Source organism: Phascolarctos cinereus, unplaced genomic scaffold (genome assembly GCF_003287225.1).
Source record: "Phascolarctos cinereus isolate Bilbo 61053 unplaced genomic scaffold, phaCin_HiC Scaffold_5;HRSCAF=322, whole genome shotgun sequence".
NCBI classification, from domain to species: domain Eukaryota; kingdom Metazoa; phylum Chordata; class Mammalia; order Diprotodontia; family Phascolarctidae; genus Phascolarctos; species Phascolarctos cinereus.
In genome coordinates, this window is record NW_027555958.1 from 444,068,108 (window position 1) to 444,095,979 (window position 27,872).

Below are 27,872 nucleotides of genomic sequence, written 5' to 3' on the forward strand. Positions count from 1 at the left end.
TCCCTTGTAGCCGCCGCATCCCTCCCGCGGGACGCAGCACGTGCAGACTCCTCCTCTCGCCCCGGGGGGCGGGGCAAACGGCTCCGAGGCACGCGCCTCACTGGCTCGCTAACGGAAACGATTTACACGTCGACCAATAGGGAGACGCCTCCGCTCGGATCCCACCCCGAGCCCCGGGGCGCTCCCAGGCGAAGGTAAACAAAGTTAATACGCTTGCGCTAGCACGGCCCGAGGGGAGAATCACGTGAGGCCGCTGTCCACCGAACAGTCGGGCGGCGAGGTTCCTCACCCGGGCCGCTAGGAGTAAGGGACCGACTACTAATAGCAACCCAGGTGGCCCCTTCCCTCGCTGGTTTTAGGGAGTGTTTACACCGCCCGGGCAGCAGCATCCGGGGGTTTGACCGGAAACTCCCTCTTTCTTCAGGTGGCCTAGGAGCCGGCGCGCGGCTCGGGGTCGCGACGCCCAGCCTGGAGTCATGGCGCGGTGCGGGGCGGGCGGCGCGGGCCCTCGGGGCCCCCCGGGGGCCTGCAAGAAGGGGGTGGCCGAGCGTCGCCGGCTTCGGGCCAAGGTGTCGGAGCAGCTGAGCCAAGATCTCCTTAGGTAGGAGGCCACGGGGGCGGGGTGGGCCCTCTGCGGCCCGGAGCATGCGCAGGCGCACCCCCGGCTGGGACCCCGGCCCTGGGCGGGGGTTAAAGGGCCGTCCGGGGCCCTGGGCTGGCGGGGCTCCGTCCTTACCAAGCGTGAGCCCGGTGGTGATGGGTTAGCTAGAGAAAAGTGACCTAACTCGCTGCTGCTTCAGGTGTAGGGCCGTGATCCTGAGAATGCGGCCCTTTGGGAAAGCGACAAAGTGACCTGAAGAAGGCTCGCATGTAGAATGTTCTGAGCCGAAGGGAGTTTTTCGTGCGACTCCGACTGCTACGCCGGCGATGCTCCAGTGTGCAGTCCCGAAAGGCTAGCCCCCACACGATGCTTTACAGGACCTCCTTTTGTGCTCGGAGGGTGCTGTCATCACCCCCAGTTTACAGACTGGGGTGCCCGGCTGTGTCTCTGCTTCGGGGTCTTCTCCGGGCGCGGGAGGAGCACTGGCTGAGCCCGGCAGGCGAGAGTACGTGATCGCTGTCCAGGTCCAGGGGGGCACAGGCGGCCACGACCCTCACACCAAGTCGGTCTCCCCCCGCAGATTGTTAGCTGTCACCGGTGACGCAGCGCGTGCCCCTCACCTCGCGTCGACGCCATTCAGACCGGAACCTAAAGGAGCCGAGGCCCCGAGAGAGGACCTGTGTGCTGGAGCCTCTCGTCTCGCTACCGGCGGCCCTCGCCTCGTGCGGCTGCAGGGCAGGCGGGGTCAGAACGGGACCCCGAGAGCTAGACTTCTCCCTGTGGGGAAGCGAAGGGCAGACGGGTTTCAAGGCTAAATTAGCCCCGAAGCGGAGTTTTTAAAGTAAAACCACCGTATGTGTACCTGTCCTCGCTGAATGAAGCGGCTTTTGTCGAAGGGCCGCTAGGTGGCGCCATAGCGTACGGGCCGCTGGGCCTGGAAAGGGAAAAGATTCGCCCACCTGAGTTCAAGTGTGGCCTCAGACACTTACTAGCTGGGTGACTCAGGGCAAGTCACTTCACCCCGTTTTCCTCAGTTTCCTCATCTGTAAAATGAGCTGGAGAAGGAAACGGCTAACCACTCTAGGATCTCTGCCAAGGAAACCCCAAATGGGGTCATAGTTAGAAACAACATAGCCTTTTGTCCCTGAGAAAGTAAATGGAATATTCGAAAAGTTTTATGTGGTTTACTGAGTAATCAGAATATGTAATACTATAGAAGAAGCTTCTAACAGTAGTTTTGACACAGTGTTGCAAAAGCTTACATAAAAAGTATTTATCCTGTTTATAAAGTAACAAATAGGTTTCCATGATAATGAATTCTCCAGTTGTCGCTATGCTTTATACTAGTGTGAATGGTACTTTGCATTATTGCAGTACAGAAGTCTGTTGAGAGTATTCAGTCTCATGGTATGAACATAGTGCCATGAAGATTATTTGGTATTTATGTAGTGAATTTATTCAACAGATATTTGTTTATTGAACACTTATTGTAAGATGTAAGATAAAAGTTTACTTTAAGAGGCAGCGATATAATAAAGACTCTTGTACTACTAGTTTTAAACTTAGGTATTGATTGTACGTCAGAATAATTATTTGGTCCTCAGTGTAACCACACCTGAGAAATGGCAAAACACTTTTGCAATGAGGATAACTTATTCAATAGTTAGTAAAAACATCACAGTGGCACTTCTGGGGCAAAGGAAAAGCATGAGACTTAATATTGTTGTTGGAGCCTTTTTAATGAATCTTTAATTTCAGACAGTTTTTGATGATTAAGAATCAGAATTTTAAATCTGGAAAATTCATTGAGTCGATTTTTCTATATTAAACCATTATAATTTTGTTTAAACCATTGGACCTTTAAAGACCTAGATTTTTTGCATTTGGCTTTACTGCTTTTTTCTTTTTCAATTTCAGTGTGACTTTAGCTGTATATTACTGTTGTCATTACTATGTTAGCATTATGTTTTTAGATAGAAACCTGTAAGAAGTTGCACTGAAGTTCTTATCAGGAGTGCAAAATTTAGAGATAACGGAGGGAATTTAAAATTAAGCAGAGAATGTCGGTATTATATGTGACTGACACTCATCTAGCAACAAATTTAAACATAAGACACTCCTTTTAAGAATTCCCTAGCTGTTATTTTAGTGGAATCATCTTTGTGTATTCTAAGATGAAAATTTCATTTCTGAGGAAAGATTGTGCCAAGTTTCTACAGTTGAATTAGATAGAAATAACTCCTCTTTGGATGAATGTATTTTTATATATTAGGTTGAAAATGAATTTACCTGTTGTCATTTATGAAAGAAAAACAAGACCAATATTTGGCATATTAAAATTTAAAAGTAATCGAATTATGATTCCTATCCTTAACAGGCTTCTAAGAGAAGAAATCCATACAGATGTCACTTTTTGTATAGGTCCTACGTTGTTCAAAGCTCACAAAGCTGTGCTTTTAGCAAGAGTTCCAGACTTCTATTTTCACACTATTGGAAAAACATTAAATAAGGGGGAGAACCATGTTCCTGTTGCTGTGGAAAACTTCGAACCTTCAGAATTTAGGACATTTTTACAGTAAGTATGTTTTCCCAGTCTCTACTCATTTTATGCTTTGCTTTAAACATTGTTTAATTTCATGGTTTTTTTAATGCTCATTTTATTTACATTTAATTAAATTTTAAGTCACGTTAACGTAGGTGAAGCAATAGTGATTTTGGCAGAGCAAAAAGATAAGTCTTGATATGTATTCTGACAGCTTAAATGATACAACTATAATCTTTTTTTATCTTGAGATTTAGAACTTTAAGCTTAAATTATAAACATTTACAGATATGTAACTGATTCTTTTCCTTATAGTTTGTATAAAATTGACTTAGAAAAGAATGATTTAAGAAGTGAATATAATTGGCTTTTAGTAGTTTGGGTAACTTCTTAAACTATAAAAAAGGAAGTAAACTGATAGGAATTTTGACTCTTACTCTCTAAAGAATATGTTTTAAGAAATGTTTAGAGATTTCTGTATGGAAATTCTCAGGACTTTAAAAATAATCAACCAGAAAACACTTCATTATTTTTTCAGGGAATTTGATAACTAATTGAAAATACCATTTACTACTAGTTTTTTTTCCCCTTTTCCCAAAAGCAAGGAAATCAGTGCTGTTTTAAAGATGCCTCCCTTTCTCCTCCCCCCCCCCCGCCATGAATAACAGATATGGAACTGAAACCTCTTTTGTTATTTGTTTATCAAAGTGTTATTTGACATATTTGACAAAACTCAGTTTTTATTTATTCAGCAGAAATAGCAGTTGGGTGTGATTTGTATTTTTGTGTGATTTTGGGGTCTTAAAGGAATTATAGATGTAATTTAGTCGCTGCATATAGTTATTTACCTGCTTCTGTTTATCCAAATTCTATGTCTTTAGTGACTTTTTTGGATAAATAGACTTAAAATATATAGTAACCCAAATTCTTGCTCTTCACTTTGAACTCTTGAGTTGGTCAACTTTCCAATGGGATTTATAAATGTAATTTATAAATTATAAATTTATAAAAGTAATCTATATTTTCTTATTACTTTAGATTTTTCTCTCAAGCTGTCATGAAAATAGGTCAAGAGTTACCTAATTCTATCCATTTCCATGTGTAAGAATAGCATGACAAAATTTATTTTTGAACTCAAATATGATTTTTTAAAAGTTGTTTTTCAGGCTTATGTGGTAGGAAATATTAGCCTTTTTTCTTTGTCAGTTCATCTTTAAATTTGGATCAAAATATTTTTAATATGCAAACTTGCTTTTAATTTGCACACACTAGTAGGCCATTAAAATGAGTAATTATTATTATTTCAGATTCCTGTAGGTGCTGGGTATCAGTTTAAAAGAAATTGTTTGGGACTGATTAACTTTATTTAAACTTATGAGGCAGGAAAAAATGTATAGCTTTTTATTTTTTAATAATTCTTTTTTGTGTTGTGTTAAAACCTAACATTAGAAATTTGTGTGTGTGTGTGGTTTTATGAGTATTGTCATATTGCATAAAGAGCTCTGGGCCAAGAGATTTGAGATACTTGGGTGTGGGTGCTAATTGTAGTTCTGACTAACTTAGCTGAGTGATCTTGGGCAAATCCATTAATTTCTCCGTTGTTTGTTTAATCTCTAATGTGACACGAGTTGAATTAAATGATCTCTTGGGCCTTTTTCAGATTTGAGGCTATGTATACATGATAGCATAACTTTACCAATTTATAGAGAAGATTCCTTACCTTATATAAGGCCATATTTGATGCTGAACATTTTTTAATTTTTTGAAATTAACTATTCCATTGTACCCTACTGATAACTGCTTCTCATTTTTTGCAGTACTTATGAAATATGGTACCTTGTAAAGCTTATCTTTGCATATAGCCAAAATTTTTATAGATGCCATTCTTTAATAATATCTTCAAATGTGATTTTCTAAGAATTTGAATAATAATACACTCAGTGCTTTTACTCCATAGTATTTGTTCTCAACTTCCCAGTTTTCATTGGAAGACAATTCAATCTTTAGAGTATATCAAGCTCTCCAAGGAAAAGCTAGAATGTACATAGTTTACCAAACAATTCCAACATCTATCAAAATAAATGCAAATTAATTATGCTTGAGGAATGTATCTGAAGCAGAAAAAGGCTAAAAAAGGTACATATAGAAAACCAACATTTTTATTTTTATACATGTATAAAAATGGTAAATTTTCTCACATAGTTTTATTTTTAAGTGCTTTATTAGTTTGTGTATCACCAATGTGAAATGTTAGTTACTTTTTCTTTTATTCAGGAAGAAGTAATAAATTGGAGTTAAGTGATCCTTTGTCAGAGGTAACAGGATTAGGTTTCAAGAATTCTAACTTGCATTCCTTCTAGCCAGGAAGAGTATGTATTGTATACATGAGTAATTTAAGTTCAGATTATGTTAACTGAGAAGGCTAGAAGGGCTGTTTAAATTTTTTAAAAAACTAAAGATAGTTCCACATTCATAATTTGGGAAATTAGCTGTTTTTATTGGAATACTGTAACATTATTAACAAAATTATGTTTGTCAGGCTTAATTTCTTAAATTATGCTGGAATATATTGTTATTAATCTTTTTTTAGGATTACTCTGGGGACACAAAATAGTTAAGTCTAGTTCCTTAGATTACAATAGTTAGATTCTAGTTGTAATAGCATTTATCCATGGGAAAAGTAATTTATAAAGCTTTAACTGGAGGACAAAATTGTGTGTGTGTGTGTGTGTGTGTGTGTGTGTGTGTGTGTGTGTGTGTGAAGATGAGCCCACTTGTGTGGTTTGTCAGTCAGGAATTCCCATTGCTGACAGTTTTACCATTATAACTGGGTAACTCGTCTATAATTTAGTCTTAAAGAGGTGCCTGGGGTACTGAGAAGTCGAGTGACTTACTGAGGGTCACATAGCTAGTATAGGTCAGAGGCAGGAATTGAATCCAGGTTTCTTGGTTCCAAGGCCAGTCCTCTGTTTACAGGAGGCCAGGCTGCCTCTTAATATAGATATTGTTATGTGATGAGACTGCATGAAGAATATAGCCTAAATTTTGGGGACAAATAGCATTATAACAAAAGCTCATTAATTCAAATACTGATAGCTTTTAATCTGCAGTATTTTACACATGTCTGTGTGATTCTTAGTTGGCCAAATAGTGCTGTTGGTCCCAGGTCAAACAATTCTGTTACTTTTGATTCTTTATTGTGTGATGTAAGCTTATCTTAAATTATATTTTTAATTAATATGGTCCAATTTAAATATTCATTTATAACTTTGAAAATAAATTGGAAGTAGTAAAATTGAGGCCAAATCTGGCCTCAGAAACATAACACTGACTAGCTGTGTGACTCTGGGCAAGTCACTTAACCCCAATTGCCTCACCAAAAAAAAAAAAAAGAAATATAATATGGACCATCTACAAAATAATTTTATCCATATTGGTAATGTAACCTATCACCCAGTACTCCTTAAAGATTCTGGACTCAAATGGAATTTACCCTGTTGTTATAGAATTTTGCAAGGCAACTCAAGAATAGTTAAAAAAAAAAAACTAACCAAGAAACAAGAACAAACTAATGGGAGTGGGTGACCATCGTATTGATAAATTTAGAATATGAACCTATTTTATTTTCTGTTTTTCCCTAGGAAAAATAATTTGTGTGTCTATAATAGATTGGGTTCTTATTATTTGTATTAATTTGTCATAATAGCAATTTTCTGTCTTATTTTTGGTTGCTTGTCTATATCCCTTTTTGAGTTCTCTTCTGAACATCTGTATTTCAGTCTATATTGCACATTCCAGTCTGTTGATTATAGACTTTAATATTATATGTATTAAAAGATCACAGATTTAGAGTAACTGATTCTTTTAAGGGTTAGAGTATGAAATACATGAAAAGAGTTTGGTCTTAAATATTCCAGTTTGCAATATATTGTACAGAGCACAATTCATGAGAAGAAAGGCAAGACTGACATACTGCCAAAATGCAGCTTAGAGGAAATATTTTAAATTATTTGAAAGAAATAACAAAAATGTGAACTAAAAGTATATATAATAGTTGCCCTTTGAGTTAAAAGACATTATTGAATTACTTATCAGTAGCATTATTTTGAATTATACCAATGAAATATAGTTTTTATGGAATGGTCTGGGATCAAGATTATCCCAGAAAGATTATTACCAAAAGAAAATAAATTGACAGGAAGTTGAGATCTTTCAGGCAAAAGGATTTTCAACAGAGTAAGGTTAATTCAAAATGATTATGAGATTTCTGGTTAAGATCGCTATAAAAAAAGGTCACAGAGGAGCCTAGCAATGATCTAAAAGCGAACCAGATTGAACAGTGATCAAGGAACACGAGAAATACTCAGTGTGCTCCAAATATCCCAAGACTATGTGTAAATACAGTCAGAACCACAGGTGCTGGAAGGATGGTATTGCCACGTCCAAAAGCCATCTCCAGTACAGGTAAACAGGCTGAAACCCTGGAGCAGTGCCATCATCAGGGCTGCCCCAGCAAGTCTGGAAGACTGCAGCATTGGCCTGAAGATGTTCAGGGGGGCAAGAAGAGCATAGAGCTCTGATCTACCAGCACTCTGAGTGCAGACCCACCTGAGGAGGGAGAAGCCAGCAACAGGAGCCAATGAAACCGAGGCTAAGGTCGAACGGGGCCTGACCACTTCATTCAGGAGTGTGAGGAAGTCCCCATCAGGAAGTGAAGTTTGGAGGTGTTAGTAAATAGCATAAGACACCAAACCCTAGGAAGAAATACTGTGGGTTAAGAGATGCTTAAGAGATAAACTAAGAAGAAAAGAGTAATTCTACAAAAACTGTAATAAGTAGTACATCAGATTTAAAAAAAAGTAGGTTAGCCATAAGGACTACACAAGTAAGTACCAGAAGACATGAAGTAAGATAGAAAAAATAGAATTATAAATAGAATGAAATAAGAGTCCAGGAGAACAGAATTGGAAGGAGAAAATCAGGAGCTCAGAACAGAAGCTGGAAAATTAGAATGGGCCAAACAGCACTCAGTGACTTCATAAAGCAAGAAATACTAAAAAAAATTTTTTTTTAATTTATTTTTAACAAAAAATGTTGAGTTCCAAATTCTTTCCCTCCAGCCTCCCCTCACCCATCAAGAAGGCAAAAAATATGAAGCCCATTGTATATGTGAAGTCATGTACAATATATTTCCATATTAGTTACGTTACAAAAACAGAAGAAGCAAGAAACGGAAAGTAAGCGAAAAAAGTATGCTTTGATCTGCACTTGGAGTTTATCAGTCTTCTCTTTGGAGGTGGATAGCACTGTTCATCATGAGTGTTTTGGAATTATCTTGGATCATTGTATTGTTAAGAGTGGCTAAGTCTTTCACCATTGATCATCCTTACAATACCGCTGTTACTATATACAGTGTTCTGGTTCTGCATCAGTTTGCAGTTTGCATCAGTTCATATAAGTCTTCCCCGGTTTTTCAGAAACCATCTTGCTCATCATTTCTTATATCATAATAGTATTTCATCACTGTCATATACAACTTGTTCAGCCATTTCCCAATTGATGGGCATCCCCTCAATTTCTAATTCTTTGCCACCACAAAAAGAACTGCTGTATTTTTGTATAAATGGGTCCTTTTCTTCTTTAATCTCTTTGGATACAGTCCTAGTAGGGGTATTACTGGGCCAAAGGTTATGCAAAGCTTTGTAGCCCATTGGGCATAGTTCCAAATTGTTCTCTAGAATGGTTGGGCCAGTTTACAACTCCATCAACAATGTATTACTGTACTTGTTTTTCTGCATCCCCTTCAGCATTTATGATTTTCCTTTTCTATAATGTTAGCCAGTATGATAGGTGTAAGATGTCCTCAGAGTTCTTTTGATGTCCATTTCTTTATAAGCAATGGTGATTTAGAACATATTTTCATGTGACTATTGATAACTTTGATTTCTTCTTTGAAAACTGCCTATTCATATCCTTTGATCTTTTGTCAGTTGGGAAATGACTCTTATTTTTATGAATTTGGCTCAATTATATATTTGAGAAACGAGGCCTTTATCAGAGAAACTTGCTGTAAACATTTTCCCCCAGTTTACTGCTTGTCTTCTAATTTTGACTGCCTTGGCTTTTTTGGTGCAAAACTTTTCAATTTCATGTAATCAAAGTAATCCTTTTGACTTCTTGTGATCCCTTCTATCTTTTATTTGGTCATAAACTCTACCATTTCCCATAGATCTGACAGGTAAATTTTGCCATGGTCCCCTAATTTGCTTATGATGTCATCCTTTATGTGTAAATCGTGTACCTTTTTTTACCTCATTTTGATATGCATTGTGAAATGTTGTTCTGTACCTAGTTTCTTTCTGCCAGACTGCTCTCCAACTTTCCTAGCAATTTTTGTTGAATAGTGAGTTCTTACCCCAAAAGCTTGGCAATTTACTATTGTATATTGTGTACCTAATCCATTCTACTGTTTCATCATTCTAAAATAAAACAACTTTTAAAAATAGAAAAAATGTAAGTTATCTACTATAAAAAAAATGACCTGGAAAAAAGATCAAGGAGAGAGAATTTAAGTATATTGGAATATCTGAAAACTAGGAACAACAACAACAAAAAAATTAGGTACCCTGTCTCAAGATATAAAGAGTGAAAATTGCCTCAATTTACTAAAACCAGAGAGCAAAATGAAAATAGGAAGATTCTACTGATCATCTCCTAAACTGTCGGGACCAGACCTGTGATATCCTTCATAGAAGGAATTCCCAGATGAGGAAACTCCCTCTACACTTGTAGGTTGGCACCTTCTTTTTAACTCATAATCTCAGAGAGTGAGTGCTTAGAGCCCTGAGAGGTTAAGTGCTTTGCCCAAGTAATACAGCTGCAGTGTTTCAGAGGTGGGACTTCTTGAAAGAAACTTCTAATGAAAACTCCCAGAAACATCATCGTCAAAATTCAGAACTTCCAAGTCAAAGAAAAAATACTTCAAGTAGGCAGAAAGAAAGAATGCGTGTATCAAGGAACTAATGGTCAGGATAACACAAGACCTGGTAGTTACTATTATAAAGTAGAAACAAAATCTTGGAGTACAGTATTCCGAAAGGCAAAAGACAAAGTCTTGCAACCAAGAATACCTTATCCTGAAACACTGAATATAAATCCTTTTCTTTTGGTAATCTTTCTGGGATTAGCTTGGTCTCAGCTCATTCTAGAAAAATAATATTTTACCATAATTAATCTTTTCCCTGTTGGGGGAAAAAGTTTACCTTAGCATTGAAAATTTCATAGAAAATTTTCATAGAAAACTAGTGTGACTTCATATAGGACTTAAAGTTCTGTTATCCTACAAATTTTCCCTGTTAACAGTGTTTATTCTTTCTCTGTAACTAAGCTTTGGAAGCCTCTGGAAGCTCTAACTTCTGAAATTTGTAAAGGAAAAACATTTAAGTATAGAAATTTTAATATTTTTCAGTAGCTAAGTTTAGCTTTTCCTATAAAAGTCTTATTCACATGATTCATGTAGTGTGAAGATGAACTTGATTCTTGAAAACTGTGCAAGCACAACACAAGCTCCTACAGGTTTCAGATACTAACCGGGTAGCAAGCCACGTTGGCCAATTAAGGACCAACGTGGTGGACGTATGCAAAGCGTTATCAAAGTGCTGATTCCTAGATGAGAAAAATTTTTTCATTTTATTGGCCCATGAAATGGATAAAAACAAAATGACCTTTCATTATGTGAAGTCCTGTTTTCCCCCAGTGATGGCAGAGGAATTGTAGTAAAGGGGTTAGAAGACGCTAGAAGTCACAGAGTTTGTATGTCGCCTACAAATATCATTTTGACCACTGTCTCTTGTTAACATTTGATCCAGCAGCCATCTAATGTACACACAACTGGAGTAACAACCATATCCCTATTGATAGTCTTGTCATAAAGTAAACTAAAAGACAAAAGTCATAGTTAAATGGCAAGATGGAGTGTCCTGGGATCAGTGAATCAGAGTAGTCGGAATTATCTCAAACCCAGAGGCAACAAACGTTGGGGTTTTTTTTCAATGTATTTATTTATTTTTAGTTTTCAACATTCACTTCCAGAAGATTTTGAGTTCCAGATTTTTTCACTATCCCTGCCTTCCCCCGACCATGTGACAGCATGCATTCTGATTACCCCTTCCCCCAGTCTGCTCTCCCTTCTATCACCTCCCCGCCTTCTTCTCTTTACCCTTCCCCTTCTGTTTTCCTGTAGGATAAGATAGATTTCTGTACCCCATTGCCCGTGTATCTTATTTCCCACTTACATGTAGAAACAATTTTTAACATTTGTTTTTAAAACCTTGAGTTCCAAATTCTCTCCCCTCCTCCCTCCCCATCCAACCTCATTGAGAAGGCATGCAGTTCAGTATAGGTTGTACATGTTTAGCCATGCAAGACAATTCCATAATAGTCATGTTGTGAAAGACTACTACATTTTCCTCCATCCTATCTAGTCCTCTGTTTATTCTATTCTCTCCTTTGTCCCTGACCTCTTCAAAAGTGTTTGCTTCTGATTATCCCCTCCCCTCATCTGCCCTCCTTTCTATCATTCCTCCCTCTCTTATCCCCTTCTCACCTACTTTCCTATAGGATAAGATAGATTTCCATACCTAATTGAGTGTGTATGTTCTTCCCTCCTTAACCCAGATCCATGAGAGTAAAGTTCACACATTCCCTTTCACCTCCCCCCTCTTCCTCTCCACTGTTAAAGCTTTTTCTTGCCTCTTGTGTGTGAGATAGTTTACCCCATTCTACCTCTCCCTTTCTCCTTCTCCCAGTACATTCCTCTTTCATTCCTTAATTTTATTTTTTAGATATCATCCCTTCATATTCAGCTCACCCTGTGCGCTCTGTCTTTGTCTCTCTCTCTTTATGTATATGTATACACACACACATATATACACACATATATATAAAAATATATTCCTTCCAGCTACTCTAATAATGAGAAAGGTCTCATGAGTTACAAATATCATCTTTTCATGTAGGAATATAAACAGTTCAACTTTAATAAGCCCCTTATTACTTTTCATTTACTTTTTCATGCTTCTCTTGAGTCTTGTATTTGAAAGTCACCTTTTCTGTTTAGCTCTGGCTTCTCAAGAATGCATTAAATTCCTCTGTGTCATTGAATGTCAATTTTTTCCCCCCTCATTGATCACACTCAGTTTTGCTGGGTTACCTCATCTTGCAGTGCTCAGGATGAACATAGAAAGGGTATTGTCGTAAAATCGTTACAGTTTAAGCACCAACTGCTGTATAGAAATTCTTTTAAGAACTTGACAGGATACTCGACCCAAATTAGCATACTTGTATAATCAGTTACTTCAGTGTGGATGAGCCAATTAGTCTTAAGTTTGGTTTCTGTACCATTTAAGGAAAAACTGATCTAACCATGGCAGATATTGCTTCTTTCACAGGATACGTGAAACAGGATGGATAATGGAGAAAAAGGAGAACTACTCAATTCTGTTTTCTTTGCAAAGGTGAAAAACCTTTACAATGAGAAGTATAGGACAAAAATGGTTAAAGTGGTTACGGAGTCTAGAAAGCCAAGAAAAGGTGGTGAGAAGGCAGCCCTCAGTGACTTAAGGTTCCCCAGGTGCAGACAAGCTGTAGCCTAGGGTACTGAAAGAAGAGGTCAGTATGATTAGACAGTCATCTTTCAAAGATTGTGGACATTGGAGAGGTGTCTCAGGACTGAAGAAAGGGAAATGTTTTTCTGATTTTAGAAGCAGGGAAGAGTGAGTCTGAAACAAAAGAACTTGCCTCTTCTTCTAGGCAACGTTTTAGAATGTATCATTAAAGGAAGGGTTTTTGGGTGGTCAGAGCTTGCCGCTGGACCCAGGTGGCTCCGGAGGAGAGAGTGATGCTGGTGACTGCACAGCCCTACCTCCCTTAAATCCAGTTCACTCGAAAATCATGACTTCATCTTCCTGATGTCAGGGTCCTTTTTGAGAATGGAGGACAAACAGCAAGAGCCAGCCATTAGGAGCAGCTAGGTGGAGCAGTGGATAGAGGAACAGCCCTGGAGACAGAAGCACCTGAGTTTAAATCCTGCCTCAGACACATACTGGCTGTTTGATCCTGGGCAAGTCACCTAACCCTGATCGCCTCCGTGCTCTTCACTGCCTCCCCCCCCCCAAAAAAAATACAACCAACCCAGCTATGAAGAACATTTATTTTTTGGAGAAGGTCACTAGCCTGGTATTGAGAGAGTAGCCATAGTGGCCTGGCCTCAGACTCAGCAAGATCTCAGTTCAAGTCTCACCTCTGACACAGAGACAAAGCAGTTCATCTCTTGGCCAGAGTCGCAAGAGGTTGATTCCTTACACCACTGAAATCACAGACCTGTTCTCCTTCCTCAAAAAACAAGCAAACAAATAGACTGGTAGATCATGATGATGTGGTGGATTTAGCATGGCATGCGTCGTACATTGAGGTTTTTAACAAGACATCAGCAACTGTGTACCCATGTTTACTTTCATTGCTATGAATTCTTTGAGAGTAGTACACTTTCATGAAGTTATTAATGAAAACCTAAGAGAATTAGGTAGGCTTTTATAGACTTCTGTCTTTTTTGGGTCATATTTTTATTGATAATTTTTTGCTTTTAAATCACCTTGATTTGCTTTTTTATTTTAAAAATTTCACATAAGTATTTTTAAAATTAATTTTTCTCTCCCATACCCTTGAGATTCTTGACCTTTTATTTCTCTATAGAGTTTTGTTAATAGCTTTTCTAGCTCTATAAAATGTTCCTTTGGAAATTTAATTGGTATAGCACTGAATAAATAAGTTAATTTATGTAGTTATTGTCATTTTTATTATATTGGCTCAACCTACTTCATTTCCTAATATATCCTTTTCCCCTCTTCTACTCAAGTAACTATCTCTTATCATAAAAAAAGAAAGAAAACAGAAAAGCAGTTCAGCAGAATTAGTCAACACAAATGCATCTTTGCCAATTTTTTGCGAACTAATTTTTAAGCAGACAATTCTTAGGTTACTTAGCTGACTAGTAGGGATTGTGAATATAAAATCTAGCCATGTCTGTTATTTGTTTTTTTTAAAGTACTTTTTATTCTGAATTTAATAAATGCCAAAAACATGTGAACAGAAAATGAGAATCTTATGTAAAACCACAAAACGCTTTGTATCCAACTTTTTCCTTTAAATGCATATAACTTACCATGTTACTTTTAAAGTTATCCTATTTTTCTCCTTCCTCCTAAACTTCCTTTCCATCTCTTCATTTCAAAAAAACGCTTGTAATGCCTTTTTTTCTTTTCCTTGGTTTTTTTTTTTGGTTACACTATTGCTTGCCCCCTCACCCTTGTGCAGAAAAAGAAAAACACAATCCCTGTATTAAATAAGCATAACTGTAAGTGAAATAAGCCCATGTTTCCCATCTGTAAAAATACATCTCTCATGCTGCACCATCAGCCCTCTGGAACTGCAGTTGGTCACTGCAGTGGTCATAGTCTTAAATGGCTCAGAATTATTTTTTGTAATAATGTTGTGGTTACCGTATAAATCATTTTATTCTCCTATTTTGCTCACTTCCCTCTGCAACAGTTCATACAGATATTCCTAGGTTTCTCTGAAACTCTTTCATAATTTCTTGCAGTAAAATTATATTTCATTCTATTCAAATACCATAATTTACTCAGCTATTCCAAAGTGATGGTTCTCCCTTCGTTTTCAAGTCTTTCCTGTTGTAGAAATTATTCTTCTGATTCTTTTTATTCTGCTTAGCTTTTAAAATGCTATACTGTTTGGCTACAACCAATTTTCTTAGCTTTCGGAATCCTCACCCTCCCCCAGACCCCATTTTTTGATACAACCAAACTGGCCTTCTCTGTTTCTCACGTGTGAAACTCTTGTCTTGTATCTTGGTACTGACTGGCCCACCTGCCTGCAATTTATTCCTTTCTTGCCTCTGCCTCACAGATTCCTTTTCTTGCTTTAAGATGCGGTTCAGGCACCATCTTCCTTGTGAAGCTTTCTTAACACTCCAGCTTCTAGTATGCTCCTTGCCAAATTATTTCATATTAGTATTCACTTTATATTTATAGCATGTAGTTTTTTTAATCTAAAAATTTTTTTATTCTGAACTTAAGAAATAACACAAACATTTCCATAACAAAGCAGAATAGAAAAAAAGAGGATTGCACTTGAAACTGCAGATCTATTATGTACAACTTGCTATTCCTTTTAAATATACAACAAATTTATCATGTAACTTTCTCTTTTTCACCTCCTCACCAGCTACCATTAGAAAATTATTTATTTTCAAATGAAGATCTGCCTTCTCTCCCTTCTGCTTCCTCCTTCCCACCCCCTGTTGTGAAAGTAAGAAAAGCAAAACCCGTTTCAAACACGTATAGTTCAGCAAAACGGATACATACATCAGCTGTGTTCAGATAGAATATATCTCAGTCTGCTCTTTGAGGCCATCACATCTCTGTCAGGAGGTGGGCAGCATGTTTCATGCTTGGATGCCAAAATTACTTTAAACCCCTGAGTGTTAGAGCTGAGGGAGACAGGATCAGTATATCGATTCTGGCAGGCTTCTGACCTGGGGGAAGCATTCGGGATGTTTGCTATGCTGATACGGAAATTAAGTGCTCTGGAATCGTGCTTGGTCCCTGTGTTGATCGTAGTTCCTAAGTCTTTCAAAGTTGTTTGTCTTTATCATATTCTCATTATTGCATAAATTGTTTGTTGCTTCGGCCCACTTTAATTTGCATCAGTTTATATAAGTATTTCCGGTTTTCTGGAGCAATTCCCTTCATCATTTCTTATAGCACAGTAGTATTCCATCACTTTTATATACCATATCTTGTTTATTCATTCCCCAGTAGATGAAGGATGTCCTTGCTCCTTTACATTAGACACTGGTCTTTAAAAGAGATCACTGTAATATTTTAAAGTAGATGTAAAGCCACTTCGTCACAACCTCTTTGGGAGGCACTTTGGTACAATGGCAATGACATTAGACAGGAGTTGGGAGACCTGGGCTTTTGTTCCAGCTCTACTTTGAATTTCTGTGTATGATACTTGTTGTCACTAAGTAGGGTTGGATTTCCAGTGCAGGCCCTCTAGAGTTGGGTTAATTCTTCCTAGGCATTATGGCTGCAATTTAGGTATCATCAGGTGTGTTAGAATAGGGTGGGCTCATTGAGTTAAGTCTGGGTGATGGGGGCATTGCAGATCATTCTGAGGGAGGACTATTGCCTATATCTGTCTATGTGAGCCCGTAGGAGCCTTGGGGCTGTGTCCATACCAGAAAAGACAGAGGCTACCTCCCTTTGTCTTGAAAACCTAGCAGGCAAGAAGTGTTATAGCATGTAGTTTTTATAGATGTCCTTGCATCCCTGACTAGAATGTTAGCTCTTTGTGAGTAGAGATGGTCTCTTTGTATTTGTGTACCTGGCACACGGTGCTAAACGAATGCTTGTTCGCTGAGTGATGTGCCAGTTCCATATATGTCCTGGATCTCATGGACAGAGAATATACTGTAAAGATTTTTCTCCTTTAATGGTTTCTTTTCAATTCTAACTTCATTGACGTTGTGCTATAATTTTTAAATTTTGTGTGATCAAAATTATTTTTATCTTCTATGATCCTTTCTATCGCTTGTCTGATTAGGAACCCATCCAAGGTTGTCCAGACATCCAAAGTTGTTAAAGGTGGTTTCTTTTCTGTTTCTCTATTTTGTTTATTACGTGACCTTTATATATCTAGATCATTTGTCCTTTTGGAACTTATTGTGCTGTATGGTACAAGATCCTGATTTTAACCTATTTTCTGCCAGGTTGTCTTCAAGCTTTCTGGTACTTTTTGCCAAATAATGAATTCTTACCCCAAAAGTTGTGGCTTTTGAATTTATCAAACATTGTTAAAAATATTTTAACTTAGTAGAACAAAGTGCATTCTTAATGTTTCTCAGAACAGGTGTCTCCCACATTTAAGATTGAAATTATGTGATGACAACATTTTGTATACAGCTACAGGGGGACTTTTAGTCAAGTCAACAAGCATTTGTTATATTTTGCCTGTGTATATGTATATCACCTACTATGTAGGAGTCACTGTAATAAGTGCTGAGGATACAAAGAAAGGGAAAAAATAATCCTAGTTCTCAAGAAGCTCACAGTCTGATGGGGGAGACAGTAAGTAGACAATTATGTGCACTTAAGATATATATGCAGGAGTAATTAGAGATAATAACAGAAGGAAGGCACTAGTGTTAAAGACTATGAAAAACCCTTCCAAAAGGTGGGATTGGGCTGAGAGCTGAAGGAAGAGATTCCAAGCATGAGGGACAGCCTGTGACAATGTATAAAGCTGGGAGATGCAGTGTCTTTTATGAGGAACAGGAAGGAGCTGGTGTTTCTGAATTACAGAATACGTGGATGGGAGCGAGAGATAAGAAGCCTGGAAAACTCAGATGTTTGAAGGGCTTTAAGAAACAAACACAATTTTATATTTGATCCTGGAGGTAACCATTGGAGTTTATTGACACGGTCAGATACATACTTTAGGAAGGTTAGTTTGACAAGTGAATGGAGTGAGAAGAGACAGGGTGACCAGTCAGAAAACCGTTGCAATAATCTGGGTATGAGGTGATTAGGGCCTGCTCCAGGGGGTTGTATAGAGGAGGGGCTATGAATGCACAGGACTTGGCAGCTGATTGGATATGGCTAGTAAAAGAGAGTAAGGTCTCGGTGGTGTTCTTGAAGGTAATAGGGAAGTTAAGAAAAGGGGAGGAAAGATAATGAGTTCATTTTTGTGATTGTTGAATTTAAGATATCTGCAGGACATCTTGTTCAAGATGTCCAAGGGCAGTTGGAGATGTGAGATTAGAGGTCAGGAGAGAGGTAAGGGCTGGATAAGTAGAGAATCACTTTTGTATAGAGGATCAATGAGTGAGATCACCAAGTAAAATCGTGTAAAAGGAAAAGATAAAAGGATCTATGACAGAGTGCTGGGGGCACTCATTGTTAGTGGGAGGGACTTTGATGAAAATCTAACTGAATACTGAAATACTGAAAAGGAATGGTCAGTGAGGTAGGAGGAGAACCAGGAGAGAGAGGGTGTCATGACAACCTAGAGAGAAAGGTACTGTGTCAAAGGCTGCAGAGAGGTCAAGAAGGATGAGAATTGAGAAAAAGTCCATCAGATTTGGTAGTTAAGAGATCGTTGGTAACTTTGAAGAGAGCAGTTTTATTTGAATGATGAGGTTAGACTATAAACTGCAGAGAATTACAAGAATGAGAGGAAAGGAAGTAGAAGCATTGATTTTAGTTGGCTTTCTGAAGGAATTTAGCTACAAGAAGAATGGAGGAAAGACAGAACAACAGCTAGGAGTGGTTTGATAAGCACTGACATCAAACAGATTATAAAACAAGGAGATATGCTCCCCAGTGTCATGAAAAATGTCTTGGGTAGAGTCCAAAGAGAAGGATTGCCTGTTGATTTCAAATTTTCCAAATGTTCCTTTTCACATTTGACATATTAATTGCATTGAGACCAGGAACACTACAAAATGTGCTCAGTGAAATTCACAATATTATAAGAGATTGGTCAAATTAAATTTCTTTTTTTAATCAATTTATCAAGCATAACAGATATGAACATTCCACAAAAAGAGTGGAAAAAGGTTTATATGTGGAGCTGTGAACTTCCATTACATAATTTGGTTTTTTTTATGTTGATTGAGCTTAACATAAGAATAACAAAACTGCCCTGCTTGTCTGTCTTTTATTCTGAACTTTCTGCTGTTCTCTTCTGTGTATTTTTAAGTGATTACATTGATACTGTTTCTTTCCTTTTTTTTTCTTTTTTTAAAACGTGAGGCAGTTGGGGTTAAGTGACTTGCCCAGAGTCACACAGCTAGTCAGTGTTGTGTGTATGAGCCCGACTTTGAACTCAGGTCCTCCTGACTCCAGGGCTGGTGCTCTGTCCACTGCATCACCTCGCTGCCTCTTTTCTTTTCTTTTTTTGGTCACTATTACTACTTAACAATTTTCATCTTTCCCCAAATAGAACCCTTACCTTGTAACAAATATTTCTATGGAAGCAAAACAAATTCACACATTGGCTGGTCTGAAAGTGAACTTTTACCCAAAGATCTGAATCATGTCATTATCATCTTCTGAAATGATGATTGATCATTATGTATATTTCACTTTAAATTTGAAAAACAGTTATTAAGTACCTACTGTGTGCCAGTCTCTGTACTAGCTTCTGGTGATAGAAGAACAAAAATGAAACTTTCTCATTCTTAAAATTCTATTGGGGAAAACAATGCAAAAAAAATAAGGAAACAGAACAGAAAAAAAGTTTTTGCTAATGGAGAGGGAGCTTGCAGCTGGGAGCAGTAAGAAAAGCCTGGCATTGGAAGTGGCACCTGAGCTGAGCCTGAAAGGAAACAAGGGACTCTGACAGGTGGTAAAGAGGAAGTGGGTGCCTGACTTGAGGAGCCCGTGCAAGGCCACAGAGAGAAGAGATGGTTTGAATAAAATGACATTTACTAAAAATCTCAGAGGAAAAAGGGTTGTAGTGGTCAACAAATCCAACTCTTACCTGCTGAGGGGGGAGCCTTTTTCACATCATTGTCTAGTGTTTGAAAAGCTCCAATGATAGATCTTTTCTAATCAGGCATTTTATCCCATTTTTTTAGATAGCTTTAGCTTTTATTCAATTCAGCAGATCTTTATTAAGTATCTAGTATGAATGAGGCAGGGGTAGCATAGCATATCATGCTGGACTCAGGAGTGAGGAAGACCTGAATTCAAGTCTCCCTTCTCTGACGTTATTTAGCTTGCTGTATCATCCTTGGCCTGATAACTATTCTGGATCAGGATTAGTTCTGGGTACTCCAGTGATTCAGGCTAGGAGTTAGGGTGCAGTGAAGAACTCAAGGGCCATAAAATACAGTAAAGATGGGGCAGCTAGGTGGCGCAGTGGATAGAGCACCAGCCCTGAAGTCAGGAGGACCTGAGTTCAAATCCGGCCTGAGACCAAACACTTGACACTAGCTGTGTGACCCTGGGCAAGTCACTTAACCCTAATTGCCTAAAAAAGCAAAAAAAAAATACAGTAAAGATAACTTTGCTAAGCTTAAAAAGGATACAGTTCCTAATGCAATTCACATGAAGGCCAACTCCCTTGGCTTTAACGCCAGTAAATGGCAACTCAGCTGAAACCTTTAGACCACCAGTTCCCCATTGGCTGAGTCTTGTACTTCAAGGGGCCACGTAATTTAGGCCCTAGTTCCCAGAGCCCACAGGTGGTCTCCCAGCCTCCTTAAAGGGAAACCATCCAAGTGTACGTAAAACAGGTACTGCTGGTGCCTACACTGTTTTGTGCCTCGGAAATTCCCTAGAACTTTAATCTAGTAAGTGATTGATCTGCCTATTTTGTTGGTAGCAGGTGGCACACAGAGTACCTTAATTGATGACTTCAGGAATCCTTGTTTATTCCTATATGTTTAACCAAGTTCTTTATATTGAGCCTAAAATCTGCCTCCTTGTTAACGATTTCCCTCTTTCCATTTGTTCTAGTTCTGCTCTCTGAAATAACATAGATTTAGTCACAGTTGGAAGAAACCTCACATATCAACTAGTTTAACTCATACCTACACCATTCCTGAGCAGTGATCTTTCAGCCTCTGATTAAATATTTAACTACCTCCCAAGACAGCTCATTTTGCTTCTGAACAATACATTGAGTTAAGAGTTTTTTTCTTTACACCAAGCCTAAACATGCCTGTTTGCAGCTTTTATGCATTGTTTCTAGCTCTTCCCTTTGGGCCAAAGTGGAACAAATCTAATCTGCTATGTGACATCTCTTCAGTTATTCAGAGAAAGTTATCTGTCCACCCATCACCAGCCCAAGTTTCTTCTCCAAACTAACCATTCCCATTTCCTTTTCCTGGTCCTCGTGTAGGATGGTCTCTATATGTTCCCTTCAGCATCTTGATTGTCTTCTTTTGGATACATTACAGTTTGTCAATATCAATCCCTTTTTTACATGCTAACCCTTGAAATATTAGAAGACTGGACAAATATTCCTAGCTCCATTATAAGTGATGGTAGAGTTAGTGCTGAAAGGGATGGTAGAGGTCACTCATTCCAAACTCCTCACTCTAGAGGTAATAATAATAGCTAAATGATAGCTAGCATTCATGTAGCACCTGCTCTGTGCTAGCATTGTGCTAAGTGCATTGCAAATGTCTTCTTATTTGATTCTCACAGTAATCCCAGGAAGTAGGTGCTGTTATACCCATTTTACAGACAGGAAACTGAAGCAAATAGAAGTTAAATGATTTGTCCGAGTTATATAGCTAGAAAGGCTGGATTAAATTGTAATCTTCTTGAGGGTGGGAACTGTTTTTTGTCTGTATTTGTATCTATAGCACAGCATACTGCTCAGCACACGGCTGCTTAATAAATGTTGACTGATTAAATTCAGGACTTCTTCACTCAGACCCAGTGCTTTATCCACTAGGCACCTACCTGTCTCTAAGAAGTACATCTCCTCTAAAGATGAGAAAATAGGCCCAGAGAGTTGAAGTAAACCTCCACTTCAGAAGGAACAAGGTGAATTAAATGCATATTACGCAGTTCGTGACATGGAGCAACATGGCCAGCAAGTCAAGTTAGTTAGCCAGTCAGGAAGTATATATCTGGGACAGGCTTTCTTGGTGGAAAATGAGATGAACTTAGAATTTAGTGGGGAGTAAAGGAGATTGGGTTGGACTGAGCTGATAGAATTATACGGTGCTTTTAATCACTTAACTGCTTGATGCCAAATCTCCTCAAAAAACAAACAGAGCTCACACACACACACACATTTTTAACATTCTTCTGGTCATGATAATAGCTAACGTTTATTTGATTGGTTGTTGTCCTTCATTCTCAAAGAGGACCAAAATGACTTCACTCTGCTAGAGTCAAATTTCAGTGTGCCCGACTGTGGCTGAGCAGACCTGTATGAGCTCGGAGCTTGGAAGGCTCTACCACAGGCCAGGCACAAATAGTCCAGGTGAACGTTTGGGGTGGTTTCTCTGAATTTTCACATCCTGCATTTCCGTTGAGCTGTTTCAATTCTGCTTTGCTCCTAGAGGATAGCACCTTCTCTCACGTGGGCATGACACGCTGAGCAGTCCTGTGTCTGCGTCTCCAACGTCACAAAGTCAGTTCCAAAGTTCTTGAGAGTGTCCTTGTATTGCTTCTTCTGACCACCAGGTGAACACTTGCTTTGTGTGAATTCTCCACAAAATAGTCTTTTTTGATAAGAGTACATTTTGCATTTGAACAGTGTGGCTAGCCCATTAGAATTGCGCTCTCTGAAACAGAGTTTGAATGCTTGGCAGTTTAGTTTGAGAAAGGGCCTCAGTGTCTAGTATCTGATCCTGCCAGGTGATCTTCAGAATCTTCCTAAGACAATAGAAATGGAAGCAATTCCATTTCCTGGCATGGTGCTGGCGTACTGTCCAGGTTTCACAGGCATACAACAATGAGGTCAGCACAATGACTCTATAGACCTTCAGTTTGGTAGTCAGTCTAATACTTCTTTCCCATACTTTCCTTTGGAGCTTCCCAAACTGAGCTAGCTCTGGCAATGCATCAACCTCATTATCAATGTGTACATCCCTGGATAGTATACTACAAAGGTAAGTAAACTTATCCACAGGATTCAAAACTTCTCCATTTGCTGCAACCAATGGTTGCACATATGGATGGTGTGATGGTGGCTGATGGAACACCTGAGTTTTCTTGGTGTTAATTGTTGGAACAGAATTAGGCCAGGCAACAGAGAATTGATCCATGCTTTGTTGCATCTCAGCTTCAGAGGCCGCATTGAGTGCACAATCATCTGCAAACAGAAAATCGTGCACCAGCACTCCCTCCACTTTGGTCTTGGCTTATAGCCTTTTCCAGTTGAAGAATTTATCATCAGTGCGGTAGCTGACCTTGATGCCGTGTTCTTCTTCATTGAAAGCATTTGACAAAATGGCTGAAAACATCATGCTAAAAAGTCTGGATAATGGACAATGCTCTCATGCTTTCCTAGTCACCAGTGGAGTGAAACAAGGCTGTGAGCTAACATTTATATGGTTCTCTAAAGTTTGCGTAATGTTTTATGTGGATATTATTTAGTGATGTCGTAAGACTGAAGATAGTGGACTGCCACAGTCCTAGGACAGTAAAAAATTGTGGATGCCTCAGGTGGTAGTGATAATTTTCAAATTGATGTGTTATAAATGATGAACTTGCCCATGAGAGGGAGTTGAAAAGTTATTGGCATATGGTTGACCAGAAGAAGAAATGGATCTGTCATCAAATGAGAGTAAAATCCAACAGCTAGAGAGCTTGCTTTGACTTAATGGAAGCAGGTACAATTGTTAGGATTCGGGACCAGGAGGCAAAAAAACTTGAGTTGAGATCTGGCCCAAGACATTTAATAGCTGTGGGACTTGAGCAAGTCACTGAACCTCTGTCTCAGTTTCCTCATCTATAAAATGGGGATAATAATAGCACCTCCCTCCTAGGGTTGTTATGAGGATCAAATGAGATAATATTTACAAAGCACTTTTCAAATGTTGAAGCACTACATAAATGCTAATTATTATTGTTATTATTGGTGGTGGTGGTATCTCCTGAGATCTTGGAAAAAAGAGGAGGACTTCCAAAGTGCTGAATGGATTATGGAATTTGTGGAAAGATACAGCTAAGAATCCATAGGATGAGATGCAGAGGGCTTGTGACTTATGCTAGTAAAAGGAATACCCCTGTGGATGAAATTAAATATCTAGTAGATAGAGTATTGGGCCTGAAGTCAGGAAGATCAGAGTTCAAATCCAGCCCTCACTTACTAGCTGTGTGACCTAGGTAGGTCAGTTAACTGTTTGCCTCAGTTTCGTCATTTGTAAAATGAGCTGGAGAAGGAAATGGCAAACCACTTCAGTATTTTTGCCACGAAAACCCCAAATAGGGTCACCAGAGAGTTGGACACAGCAGAAAAATGACTTCACAGCAACAACTACTAATGGTCAAGTATGGTTCAGGATTCTTGTTCTGACCTTGATTTTTTGTTTTAATCTTTCTAGTTTTTTTTCCCACTGTTAATTTCCAGATTTCAGTCCAATTCAACAGACATTAATTAAGCCCCTGCTATATGTGCATAGTGTAGGTGTAGATTTTTACACTTGATGGATATATCTCTTTGTGAGAAACAGTATGGCACAGTCAATGTAGAGTCAGCCTTAGATCTAGGAAGACTTGGGTTCAAGTCTCATTTCTGGCAAATGCTGGCTTATGTGATTGTGGGCAAAGCACTTACCCTCTCAGTGCTTAAGACTGAGCTGCAAAGAAGGTAGAAGGTGCTGACCTGTACTGGTGAAAGATATACCAATAAATCCAGTCCCTATCTTTATCCCACGTATTTATATCAGCATAGTAGTAAGCAGATGCTAATCCTAAAATACACAGGGGAAGGGGATGTAAGGCAAGAATATGTTGTCCAGAAAAACAACTAACAGTTATTTTGTTTTCTTAGTCTGCAAATCTAATTTAAAGACCATAAACCAAAAATGATTTCTGCTGCTCTTTCCAGGATAGCCACCCCTGATCCTAGGTGCAGTTTGGTAAGTTTTGTCACCTCCTTAGTTTATTTTTCAAATGCTTTTAATAAGCTTTTCCTTCTTTTTCTTTCCATGTTCTTTTTTCCACCCTCTTTCCTCTTTTAAACCCCTTTTCAAAGTATCTAAAAGTTAATAAATTCAGATCGGTGGGTTGCCAGTTCAAGTAATTCTTTGTTGGTGAAGCATATTGAAATATGACTTCATTAAAATAAAATACTGAAAATTATACTGAAAGAATGGCAAAATTAATACTTGTTTTAAATGTAAAAGCTGATAATTTTTAATAATTTATGTAATTTATGGCACTTTAATCCAGATAAATTTCTTCACATTGTTCCTTCTTGACAGTAACATTTAAAACTACTCCTTTTATATGGTTACTTTTGAGCATGTGTGAATTACTTAATTTTACTGTGAAGATACCTTATAGAACAACTCCATAGATAACTCAAAAAAGAGGTGATAAGACATAGAACTTGCTCTTGTCTTTTAATGAAAATTCAACTCCAAATAATATAAGGGACAACTCTGACTCCTTTGGTTTACTAGAAAGTAATATTATCTGGTGTTAGTCCAGCATTTGTGAGGTTTGGATAGTTTAAAGAGGAAAAACAAAGCAGTCCTGAGAGTTATAGCTTAATGTTAGAACTGAGAAAGCACCAGAGCAGAATGACAGTTGATTTGTAAACTTATAAAACAGCACAAGATATAATAAATATGGTTTAATAAAGGGCGATTATGCCATCCCTAAAGGAGACCCACAATTTGGATTTTTGGTAGTAGTAACCTAGGGAATCCTCCATTGTATCAGATTCCCTGTTGATAACACTGTATCTGGTACAGGGAAACTGGTGTGAGGTGGTCCAGGACTCCCTAAACATAAAGAATTTACGGAGGCTACTGAACAGAAGTAACTAAAAACATTTTTCTGTATCACTGGCAGTAGGAAAATAACGGTCCTACTTTGGGGGATTGTTTGCTTCTCACATATTAATAAGGCAGAGAAAACCTGTAGGAGGTCCAGAAAAAAGGAATAAACTAGTTGAATCGGTAGAGACCAGTATGCCTGATAAGGAAATGATGACTGGAGTTGGCTTACCTGCAATTGATATCAGAGGCAGCCTAACAGAAACAGTTTCTCATGATGAAATGCTCTCACTTTGGGAAAGCAAAGGCTGATCTCAGTGTACTTCTATGTGTGTAACTATTGTCTTGACCCATTTTGCTAAGCATAAGAACTAGAAATCTGATTCTCAAGCCAAATCAACAGAACATGATTAACGTTCAAACAAAGTATTTTTGAAGCGAAGTTTTATTTTCTGTGTAACGTGTTTTTGTATGCTTAAAGTATTTCAAGGTTTTGGAAGCACGTATTGGGAAAGTGATCTGCTTTCTCCTGATAGTCTTTGCCTTAGGCTTTATGATAGTTTATTTGCAAATTCTACTTCAAAGGGACTATTGTCACAGCCTTCTAAGTGGTCTCATTTCCTCAAGTCTTTCACCATTCCAGTCCATCCTGTATACTTTTGCCAAATTTATTTTCCCTAAGTGCAAAGAGACTGTGAGTTTGCTACTCATTCAATTCCAGTGATTTCATATGTTCTCTAGAATAAAATATAAACTCCTCTCTTTGGCTTATGTAGCCCTATACAACCTAGCCCCAACTTTTCTAGCCTCATTGGACATCATTCCCTTTCTTGTGTTCTGTAAGCCAGCCAAATTGGCTTTCTTCTTACACTTTACTCTATCTCCAGTATCCATCCCTTTATGATGATCTGTTTACTTAATTGGAATTTACTCCATCCTAATCTTTGCCTCAGAGAATCCCTCTTTTTCTTTAAGATGCTTATACATCAATTTTCACTCAAAAAAAATTTTTTCAAAAGATGTTCACACATCATCTTCATGAAGCCTTTCCTCCCCCCTCCAGTGGTCTTCTTGCCAGACTGCAATGTGTTTAACTACTTTACGTGTATGTATTATTTTTGTTTTTATGCTGTATATATTTTGATATGTACTTGTTGTCATATCAGAATGTAAGCTCATTGTAAGAATTATTTTATTCTTTGTACCTGTATTCCCAGCATCTAATTCAGTGCCTTGAATACAATAGATGCTTAATAAAGACTTAGTGATTGATCATTGAATTTCAGAGTTAAGACCTCAGAAATTAACTAGTTCAACTCCTTCATTTTAAAAGCACTTGCTTTTTTGCTCCATTTGAGAGAGAGCATGATATATCTGCATTCAGATCCCACCTCATGTGTATTATCCCTTACAAGTTTCTAAAAAATGAGTATGCATCTACTTCACAGGGTTGATGTAAAACTCAAATGAGATACTGTATACAAGGATTTTGCAAACCTTGAAGAGCAGTATAAACATCACCTATCATTATCGCCTTCACTATTATCACCAACATCCTGCTGCAACCCTGACCCACAGGAGCAGAGGGACTTTTTAGCAGAATATTCCCTGCTAGACTGGGGCTTCTCAGCTCTTAGGCTGGTGCTGTCTGCTCTATACCACGCTGACCCTTCTTCATTATCTGAAACTGCTGAAATTACATTTCTTTTAAAATATTCTATTTCACATTGGCCTTCCCTCACTTAATCAATGTTACCAAAATTTTGCTGCAGTGAAATAATGTTAGAAACACAGTCTGTTGGAAATTTTCAAAAGTATTGTCTTTAATGAAAACTTGTATATCTTTTGTTTTATCACAGAGTTGTATATTCATCAGACAGAAACATAAAAAACTATGAAGAAGAAATCCTGAGAAAGAAGGTGCCTGGGTTCAGGTTGCAGCAGGAAACCCCAAGTGCTGATGTACATTCTGGAAAGCATGCCAAAAGTGATGGATGGTCAGTCACTGCCCAGAGTGGTTTGACAGAGCTTCAAGATGGAAGTTTGGTTGGTTCCTGTCTCACTGAATGTGAAGTTCCAGAAGAAACCAGTGATAATGGGTACAACTCGATTTTATAGGTGGGGCTTTTTGGTGGATTATCTCAATTATATTGACATGAGAATACATTCTAACA

The 27,872-nt window shown here is 38.3% G+C and overlaps 2 protein-coding genes across 8 annotated transcripts in view; both read left to right on the top strand.

Moving 5' to 3' along the window:
* Positions 1-189: 189 nt before the first annotated feature.
* Positions 190-27,647, top strand: LOC110200210 (BTB/POZ domain-containing protein 8). Of its 6 annotated transcripts, XM_078156576.1 has the most exons (4): positions 194-601; positions 2,979-3,176; positions 24,804-24,834; positions 27,558-27,647. In XM_078156576.1, the coding sequence occupies exons 1-4, from the start codon at positions 477-479 to the stop codon at positions 27,594-27,596; spliced, it is 393 nt and encodes a 130-aa protein (XP_078012702.1). In that variant the 5' UTR covers positions 194-476; the 3' UTR covers positions 27,597-27,647. The 6 variants fall into 6 exon arrangements, with proteins under 6 accessions (XP_078012705.1, XP_078012706.1, XP_078012701.1 ...); XM_078156579.1 differs by lacking the exons at positions 24,804-24,834; positions 27,558-27,647 and adding an exon at positions 1,182-1,453 and having other exon boundaries at positions 190-601; positions 2,979-3,068; XM_078156580.1 differs by lacking the exons at positions 24,804-24,834; positions 27,558-27,647 and adding an exon at positions 1,182-1,442 and having other exon boundaries at positions 190-601; positions 2,979-3,068.
* Positions 27,638-27,872, top strand: part of LOC110200206 (BTB/POZ domain-containing protein 8) — a 110,481-nt gene continuing 110,246 nt past the window's right edge. For both annotated transcript variants that reach the window (XM_020975430.2, XM_020975431.2), the window contains exon 1: positions 27,638-27,797. In XM_020975430.2, the coding sequence (XP_020831089.1) occupies positions 27,734-27,797 (64 nt within the window). In that variant the 5' untranslated portion in view covers positions 27,638-27,733. The remainder of the gene's footprint in view (positions 27,798-27,872) is intronic.